This window comes from Pistacia vera, unplaced genomic scaffold (genome assembly GCF_008641045.1).
Source record: "Pistacia vera cultivar Batoury unplaced genomic scaffold, PisVer_v2 Contig359, whole genome shotgun sequence".
In the NCBI taxonomy this organism is placed as follows: Eukaryota; Viridiplantae; Streptophyta; class Magnoliopsida; order Sapindales; family Anacardiaceae; genus Pistacia; species Pistacia vera.
The window spans coordinates 616,839-627,074 of NW_022196178.1; the positions used below are offsets into that span (position 1 = coordinate 616,839).

General features: G+C 31.0%; 1 protein-coding gene across 1 annotated transcript; it reads left to right on the forward strand.

Moving 5' to 3' along the window:
• Positions 1-616: 616 nt before the first annotated feature.
• On the forward strand, positions 617-3,634 carry LOC116139806 (beta-glucuronosyltransferase GlcAT14A-like). Its single transcript, XM_031425460.1, has 4 exons — positions 617-1,379; positions 1,831-1,906; positions 2,341-2,456; positions 2,871-3,634. The coding sequence occupies exons 1-4, from the start codon at positions 845-847 to the stop codon at positions 3,413-3,415; spliced, it is 1,272 nt and encodes a 423-aa protein (XP_031281320.1). The 5' UTR covers positions 617-844; the 3' UTR covers positions 3,416-3,634.
• Positions 3,635-10,236: the final 6,602 nt, after the last annotated feature.

The following is a 10,236-nucleotide window of genomic DNA, read 5'->3' on the forward strand; positions in this document are numbered from 1 at the left end:
ATAAATAATTATTAACTAAAAATATAAAATTTAATTAAATCCCTTTATATATAATATTTTTTAAGTGTTAACAAATTTTAATCTGTTTTCTTTTTTAATTCAATATTTATTCTTGACATAGAGTACAACAAAACTCAAATTTCAATCTATCTCATGTTAGGAATGCCAGTTTTTTTTTTTTTTTTTTTTTAATCTTTAGGATTTTTCTATGCTCAAATTAAACATTCAAGTTTAAAAGAAAAAGAAAACATAATATACGCAAAAGAGATAAATTTTTACTTACATTTTATTCTAATTTCATAAATCTTCTGTTAGATCGTTTGGTTAGAAGCATCTAAATTTTGTAATATTATAAAAAAAACATTTAATATTATAAAGAAAAAAAAAAAAAGAAGCCTTCGAGAGAAAAGTATTTTTGATAGTTTTAAAGGTTTGTGCCCTCAAATCAAATGATCTCATAGCATATAAAAGAAATTAATCGAAAAATATAAAATAAATTTAATATTATACATTATTTTATTTTATAGTTTATAGTATTTATCAAACAATTATTTGTCTATATTCATTAAATATGTTAAGACAAAATCTAATATTTTAATTTCTATAATATATTTTTTTGTCTTAATATTTGTATTCTTTCCCCCCTGCCCTGCTTCACCTTCAGCTTCTGTTCTTGACTCTGCTATGAAATGAATCTCTTCAAACAATAACTCCAGTAATCTCGCTTTTCAAATTTTGCATTTACCCACTTGACCTTCCTTCATCTCTTTACATTTCTTCACAAACTCTCAGCAGTTTCCACTGTATTATATTTTTCCATGATCATTCACACTGAGCTCATCAAATGAGGCTGTTCAAAACAAATTCTTCTAAACTTCTTACGGTTTCAGGTCACCGATTATGGGTTCTCGTCTTATTAATCACTCTGATACTTCTTGCAACTTTGTCAAGATCAAATTTTGGTGACAATTTTACAGGTTCTGGGTTTAAGTCTCAAGCATCAGCAAGAGTTCCCTCAAAGGGCACCGGCTATCCTCCGGTTTTGGCGTATTGGATATGTGGAAGTAATGGAGATGGGAAGAGGATTTTGAGGCTTTTGAAGGCGATTTATCATCCGAGGAATCAATACTTGTTGCAGCTGGATGCCGGTTCGTCTGAGATTGAGAGAGCGGAGTTGGCTTTCTCTGTTGAATCTGAAAGTGTTTTTAAAGCTTTTGGGAATGTTGATGTTGTTGGACAAAGTTATCCCCTTGACAAAACGGGGGCTTCTGCTCTTTCTGCGGTTCTTCATGCTGCTGCTTTGCTTCTCAAGATTGGTTCTGATTGGGATTGGTTTATTCCATTGAGTGCTTCTGATTATCCTCTTATGAGCCAAGACGGTAAATGATCTTCTATTAAATTATTTCTGTAATTTGATTGTTAGACGTTATAAATCGAATTGAACTGATTATTGAGAGACAAATTTGCTCTGCTATTTCAAGCACTCAAAGGGGTTGCTTGAATTTTAGCTTATTCAAATGCTCTTCCTCTAGGATAAAAACCCATTTTAGAAATCTTCCAACTTATTCATCCAAGCCAAGTTCATCAATCTCTTATAAATTGAGATCCTGTGAAACATTTTCTGTTTTCAGTGTGTGATCTGTTCTGGCTTGAGGTTTTGCAAGTGTGTTAAACAATGGTAATTTGACATTGTTGAGATGAGTTTATTTGAATTAGAATATCGAGAATGCTAAAATACTATTTTTCCTATCGAAGTAATGCTTGGAGAATTTTAGCGATGAATGTAGTATCCTAAGCTCCATTAATTGCTGGTGTTTGATTTATTTGCAGATCTACTCCATGCTTTCACTTTCTTGCCAAGGGATCTCAACTTCATTGATTATACTACTAACACTGGTTGGAAGGAGTAAGAAAACTTTTTTTTTTTTTTTTTCCTTTTTAGTTTATATCTTTTCCTTATTTTCTTGATCAAATGAAGAATTAAAGACGATAGATTAGTCCATGAAGAGCATTAAATTATTCGATGTATGCATTACAAGTTTTCAGACTACCTAAATTTACTTCTCATAAGGTATAGTTTAATGGTAGGGGATCCACTTGGAAACTGGAAAGAGATCTTCACTTGTGAAATTTCAAAGATCTCTAGACAATTTTCAGAATTCTCCAAGAGGTTTTTGATGATTGATTTTGACACATGTGAAATTGATTTGATAGTCCGCTAAACCTCCCTGCACATTTGCAACACAAATATAATCTTCTGGGGACTTGAAATTTCCTCATCTTGGTATTTTTATCACTTCTTTCTGAAACTTAATGAACATGGAACCAATTTTGTTGCAGGCGGCTAAAGGTTAACCAGATTGTTATAGACCCCAACTTGTATTATCGAGAAACTACTCCACTTATGTATGCAGTAGAAACTCGGACAACCCCAGATGCCTTCAAGATCTTTGGAGGTTAGTTCCCTTTCATTTTTCATCTTCTTTCAAGTGGGGTATATTTGGATAATTGGTAGTAACATTGTTTCATATGGTACTATTCTGAGCACTGCAATCGAGTTTTCGTAACATAAAATGTCACACTTTTTAACACTTATAAGTTGTGTTTCTTTATAAGTTCTACGTTTTGCATGAATGGAGCTGGATTTTGAGACTCTTGATTGGCAGCTACAATGCCAGAGCCAAGAAATATAGTTGCTGTATGAAAAACATAGATGTTATTGTCCTCTAGGTAGATCCACCGTCGATTTTAATAATATCAGCATAACGTTTCATGTTACAAACACTTCGTTCAGTAATATTACCCCTGTTGGTTTTATTTTTTTCTTTTTCTGGTAAATCTTCTAAATATCTTAGTATGTTTGTCAAAAGGCTCACCCTGGACGATTCTTACAAGACCTTTCATGGAGCATTGTGTCCATGGATGGGACAATTTCCCAAGAAAATTGCTAATGTTCTTGACAAATATAGCATTTCCTCTCGAATCATACTTCCACACAGTCATATGCAACTCTCTGGAGTTCCAAAACACCACAGTGAACAATGATCTCAGATTCATGATCTGGGACAACCCCACTTTAACTGGAGAACCCCAAATCCTGAAGCTATCAGAATATGATAAAATGTTAACAAGTGGAGCAGCCTTTGCCAGACAATTTGAAGAAGGTGATCCAGTGCTCGAAAAGATCGATCAAAACGTCCTGAATCGCTCTGCCAATGGAGTTGTTCCTGGAAAATGGTGCTCATCAGGCCCAGGAAAGAATAACACTAATCTAGAAGAAGTATGTTCAACTTGGGGGAGTAACGTTAACATTGATGCCGTGAAGCCAAGGTCTCATGGAATGAAGCTAAGGGCTTTACTTTCAAAACTTGCAACAAATGGAAGTATAGGAACTAGCCAATGTTTACAACAATGACAGAAGTGAAATGTTTCAGGAAAGAATGAATGGTGACTAGGAAATTTTTTGTGTGTAAATTTTAACTTGTGAAGTTGGAAGCTCATTTCCATGGTGAGAAGAGTTTAATTATAACATACATGTAGGTCTAAATTCATTGTGAGAATATACAAAGTACATGTAAGAGATTGTGAAACAATTCCATTATTCTTGTTGATTAATTGAAAGATTTTCTATCATTTTCTCCTTTTCAACACAAGAAAAAGAAAAAAAATCAAATAAGTTGAGAAAATTCTATAACCGTAGATAAGTTTTATAATATTAAACGATTTTATACGAGCATATGAAATAAACCCACAACAATAATAATCGATTATATAGAAATAGAGATTTAGTAGCTCTCACATTATAATATGAAGAAAAAATAAATAACTTTTCTATATAAAAAAAAGAATTGTAAATTTTGTTTCAAAATATTTCTATCTTCAAATTTATGTATAAAATTATATATTTATATAATTTGATCTAATATAGAAATAACATTTCTTTATAATAAAAATCAGAAATAATATTGATGCAAGAAAATATAAAATCATAATATTGATCTTATAACAAAAGAGATTGAGCATTTGGATTAAATGCTTACCTACAAAAATATCATATCCAAATGCTCTTAGGGGGCATTTGGTTTAGGGAATATTGTATTACTGGAAAGATAGATTATCAGCGAATCTTTAAAGAATTGTGTTTGGTTAGTTGAAATAAATTGATGGGTATGCTATAATAATATGTTTGGTTGGAAGGATAAATGAGTGGGTATGTTATATAGATTACTAAATTGCCCTCTTTTTTAAATAATAATATAATATTATTTTTATTATTATTTTATTCTATTATTTTTTAAATTATTTCTTTTGACCCCCTATATTTGAAATTTTGCTAAAACACCCCAGTCATATAAAACTTTAATTTGTAACAAAATCACTCCTACCCACCCTAAGCCACTGTCGACAGCCAGCCACCATCACCGGTAGTTGCCGTAATGGCGCACGACCGACCGGATCTGGCTGGTCGTGCGCCGGTAAGGCCTAATCCGTTTGATCCATGGTCAAAAATGGCTAGATTTGGCTGTGAATATGGATGTTTCACGACCAAAGATGTGGTCGTGAAACGGCGGCCATTTCACGGCCAAAGATCTGGCTTTTTTACAACAACATCTTTGGCTGTGAAATGGCAAGATCTGTTCGTTTTCGGCCATGGATCACAAATCCATGGTTGGAAACGTCTTTACCGGCACACGACCGGCAAGATCCCGCTGGTCTTACCCCGATATGATGACTTTCGCTGGCAACCAGCGGTGGTGGCTGGCGGTCGGCGATAGTCTTGGGTGGTTGGGGGTATTTTGTTAACTTTTAAACTTTTTTGTGGCTGAGGTGTTTTAGCTATATTTTCAAATGTAAGGGGTCTGGGTAATTGTTATTTGGTAGACATATGAGGGCAAATGTGTCGAAAATGATAAAAGATTAAGGGCAAAATAGGGTCAAAATTAAGATTACCTCAGTAATCTTATATTAACACCCCTTGGAAAAGTAATTTAATTATCCCCAATATTACCAACAGTAAACACTATTTGCAATAAAAGATTACATAATATTCTATTACTTGACAACCAAACAAGGAAATCTTGAAAATTAAACAAAGATTACAAGATTAATCTTATATCATCCCGAACCAAACGCAACATTATAATTAAATCACATGACACAAATATTACTTGCTTTTATTTTTTTAGTAATTGAAGTATTCGGACACAACTGTCAATCGAGCCTACCTAATCCTTAGAACCATGAAACATCACTCGAGAATACAAGACCCTGGGTACAACTCTAGTAGATAAAAGACTTGCCATCCGACCACAAGGGGAAAGGTTATATTACTTACTTTGCTTCATTATTATCACAATAATTTTAGTCTCATCCAGTCCATTAAACCTTAAAATTAATATCCTAACGGAAACAATGTGAAAATTATTCCTTTTATTTAGCATGTCCATTGTTGTTGCTTATAATATTAAGAATAAATATTGAGTAGAAATTAAAAATATCCAACCAACCAAAGACATGAATGAAGTCCAAATACATCACATACTTATATATGGGGTTAAGGTGGCCTACAAACCCACCAAAATCTGACATTAATAGGTTAGGTAGTACAATAATAATCAACAATGATAATCAACCACTAATTATAGTGCATGCATGTGTATTAATCAAGCAACTCTAATAAACTTATGGTTGGAATGAGCTCTCACTCACGCCAAACACACCTAATAAAATCTCAATACGACCAACAACAAATTGTGACTAATATTTGTTTAATGAAAACTTTTGATTTGAAATAAAAGAAAGCTTTTGTCACCGTGGAAGATTCGTAGACATAACTTTAACCACTCAATTTAATTTTACACTTACTCTCTCTTATTCTCTTCCTAATATCTTACTCTTTTATCTCCAACCACAACCACCTTTCCCCACCCACCCGCATAAACCTCATAACTAACATTTGCAAACACTATCATATTTTTTGATGATAGTAACCAGTTTCTTAATGCCTCTAACAAATTCACATTTTTTAAAATATATTTACGTTCAGTGGTGGATCCAGGAATTTCACTCTATAGGGGCAAAAAAAAAAATTAAAACCAATCATAACCATACTTTTTTTTTTCATTACGATGAGCTTCAACAAAATGTTACAAAATACAAATAAATATATCAAAAAACAACCTTTTGTAAAAATAAAACAATTTTTTCACAATTGTCCTCAACGAATTTTCATGTTCTAAAAACATTGTAATCATCTCATTGTCAATTGTATAACATACATCTTTCTCAATATAGGGTGACTAACAATCATTCATCCATTGATCTCTTATTCTGATCGTAATACTTTTCACAAGATTCATTGCAAAAAAAGCTTCTTCAACAGTCGTAGTTGTAACTGGTAAAACCAATGCAACTTTCCAAAACTTATACACCATTGGATACAAAATTTCTTTTTTAAACCAAACTAAATTCTTAGCCAAATCACCAAATCCTTGTAACTCAACAATTCATCACAAGAACGCATGTCAATAATATAAGTCTCACTGGTTCTCAAGTACCATCAACTCAAGTACAAAAAAATCAGGTGGATAAAACTGGCAAAACCCATTCTTCCCATTCTTTCTTTTTTCTTTGCTTCTTCTTCTTCTTTCTTCTTTATGGTTTTTTCTCTCTCTTCTTCTTTTGGGCGAACAACTCAGTTTATATATAAACAGCTTCTTTGAATTATGAAACTGCCTCAAAATTCTCTTATTCCCATTATGACCCCTCCACATCCTTTTGCTGTAAAAAGGCACAGATTTCTCCCCTCAGTTACATGCAAACCCGACAGCTCTTATTCCTTTCATTTTTTTCTCCTAATAAACTTTTAAAAACAATAGATCCTTTGCATAAAAATAAAAATCACAAAAATATAAATTTATATATTAGATTAAAAGGGGTTTTACAAAAACAAAATCCAAACTTACTGTGGGGGTTGTTCCGTTCCCAAATCACAAGTTCAGTAGGGCAAATTTAAATAAATATAAAGTCTGAAATTTTAAAAAAATTGAGTGGGACTGTGGTCCCCACTGTCATTCAATGGATCTGCCACTGTTTACGTGCATAAGAGAAACAAAATACCCTAATTCTCATCGATTAACAATATGATCAACTACTTTTGGGTGATCGAGCAGTTTGATAGAACTCTTAAATGTATTACTCAAGATCCAAATTTGAGTCCCTTCTTTGTGTTATAATGGTACACTAGTAGCCAATAGAGTTTTTACCGGCCGGTAGTTTTAAAGTCTTGGAGGACTACTAGTGGTGGTAAACTGGCCTGGACACCCCAACATAAAAAAAAAAAAATAAAAAATATTATATATATATAAGTGATCATACTATATATGTCATAATAGTACCCAACGCAAAAACATTATATTGTACTATCTATCTAAATCAATTTAATGGCTTTTATTGGTTCATTACCATCCATCTTATTCTTTTGATTTTTTATTAGGTTTTGGGTATATTTAATATATTTTTATTTTTTAAATTTAGTTTAAGTATAATCAGTGTGATATCTTGGTGTTTTACCTATTATATAAAAACAAAAACAAAAAAAATAACAAAAAAACAAATATATCATACATCTAGGAGCGGTACAGGTCCTAGATAGTGAGCACTAAATTCATCACGTCCCTATTTTAATTCAGGAATTAATTTGCTCCCCAAATCCACCCCATTCTCTAAATTAATACCTCCATTCTTGTCTAATAGAGTTGAATTCTCTAAACAAATATATAACAATTGTCAAGTTACAATGTTATAATAGTATGCTATCATATTTTTTGTTTACTTTGAAACATTAGATTTATAGGATGTTCAATAGGTCTTGAGACTTAATTGAGATACGCGCAAGCTAGTCCGGACACTCCGATCATAAAAAAAAAAATTATACTCCACTACAAATACAAATCAATTTAATGGTATTTATGGGTCTAATAACATTACGAAGTAAATACTAAAACAAGAGCAGAGCATCTATGTACTAATTCATTTAATAAAAATTTATAGGGATTCGACAACATTATCATTTCAATAAAGATACAAAATTTTTTTATAATAACAAAAATCATGATATTTATTTCTTTATATATATATAAGCAATGAAGTCACCCTATCTAAAGATGTATCATCAATATGTCGATTCGTCTAGGCCCTGCGTGTCTCAATATTTGCTTTTCATATATACATATTTTAAGAATGGCACATGTAGTATGGCGGACAAGTTTGTGTCACATAATAAAAATAATATAATTTTGAATCACAAATTGGATGGTGTGTCACAATCAATTTGAGGTTAAATATCAATCAGCTTATGTTATAATATTGTGATTCAGAATGCTTGTTGTAAATTAATATCTCTTGTGGTGAGTTTTGATCTTATTTTCTACTATAATTTAAACTCATATTAATAATACCCACATGAACTTGTATAAACTGCCAATTTTGCTGATATAAAATAAGGTTAGTACGACCATATAATAAAAGATTATTAACTATTTGAATGGACAAAGTAAACTTTTGGGACTGCGGGATATGTGGACGTATATCCATCAACAATATGGTTGCACTAACAATGTCTCAATGAAACTAAGCATCACGGCATCACCACATATTAAATTTATGATAAAACAAAAACATAGGTTAATAATACATATTATTTAGTGACAATGATCTCACATTTAAAGATTTGGATTTAGCAAACATCCAATATAAGACTTACAAATTGCAATACGAAACTTTGTAATTTTATAGAATGTTTATATTTTGTTCATTTTATACTGATATTTCATATTTATTTGAAGTTTAATACGAGAGGTTTTAAATTAATCCGCTCAAAAAGTATAGATAAATTTTAAAGTCCTTATATTTATTTCATAATGATTTTCGAAAATTATTAAATACTGTTAAAAATCGGCTCTTGAAATTCTTTTACAAGGAGAATTTTCGATATTCTCATGAAAGTTTTGATAATTCCAAGGGATAATAGGGTTTATTTGTTTTTATTTTCATTTTATCTTGTAAAATGTTTATTATATAATACTAGTTTATTTATCATCTGGATTTTCTGGAGCAGAAAACATGAAAAAGAAAATATCTCATAAATAACTAAAAAATTGAAAACACACAAAACATAGAAAAAGTCGTTCTACATGTTTTCATATTCCACTATACCACAATGTTTCATATTTATCATAAGTTTTCGTTTTCAAATACTACCGTTAAAAAATGATAATCACGGATTTTCAAATTTTGAAAAATATAAAATCAAATATGTTATTTTTATTCTTAATTTTATTTTTTGAAAACAAAAATTTCGAAACATAGATGAAAGCCACCTTAATAGCTTTTCTAAAATCACTTAAGAGGCTTGAATTTTATCAGTTTTTAAGGGCAAATGAAATTAACACTTTATTATACAAACAATTTGATTCAAAAAATTATTGAGTAAACACACTTTTTTCCACCCAAATAATAGTTTAATGATATTTTTCCATTTACAAACTTTTAAAATACAATTTTACTATCAAATTTATATTTCGTTTTTGATTTTGGTATTATTGTGATCTCACACCACCACCATTCTCTTCTCTGATCATCACTCACCAAAATCCCTCAAGCCTTACTCTCATCGGCTCAGCTAATTGCTGACAATTGAGTAATTAGGGTTTATGCAGCCACCTCTCCGAAGTCAAATTCCGATCAACTCCAACTACTAAAATTCAATCTTTTACCACTAAAAGACTCATCGGCCTCCAAATTTCAAAAGTCTCAATAGTCTAAACCGACTTTGCTCCTTGTTTGCTGCCAAAATATAAATTTGGATAATAAAGTAGTATTTTAAAAGTCTGTGGTGCGGGAAAGTGTCATTAAATCATTATTTGGGTCGGAAAAAGTCATTAACTCAAAAATTATTTGATCTTAAAAATAAGTTTTTTTTTTTGAATTATTTGTAATATTGAATATTGAGAATAAAATAGTTGGGTATTTATTATTTTCAAGACATAGAGAATTAATGCGAATTTAACACTATTATAAAGTTGAAAAATATAACAACTTACACCACAAAACCAAAGTTGAAGTGGCAAACTTAGGAACGTATATATCAAAACTTAATTTCCAAGTATTATGCTTCACATTATTTACCTTCTTAATTTCAACCACATACAATCTAAATATTATCAATTAAAATAA

Excerpts from the sequence above, each read along its gene's own strand:
- LOC116139806 (XM_031425460.1), top strand. The coding sequence starts at position 845 with ATGAGGCTGTTCAAAACAAATTCTTCTAAACTTCTTACGGTTTCAGGT. Across the intron at positions 1,380-1,830 it reads TCCTCTTATGAGCCAAGACG|ATCTACTCCATGCTTTCACT; the intron begins GTAAATGATCTT and ends ATTTATTTGCAG. Across the intron at positions 1,907-2,340 it reads ACTAACACTGGTTGGAAGGA|GCGGCTAAAGGTTAACCAGA; the intron begins GTAAGAAAACTT and ends ATTTTGTTGCAG.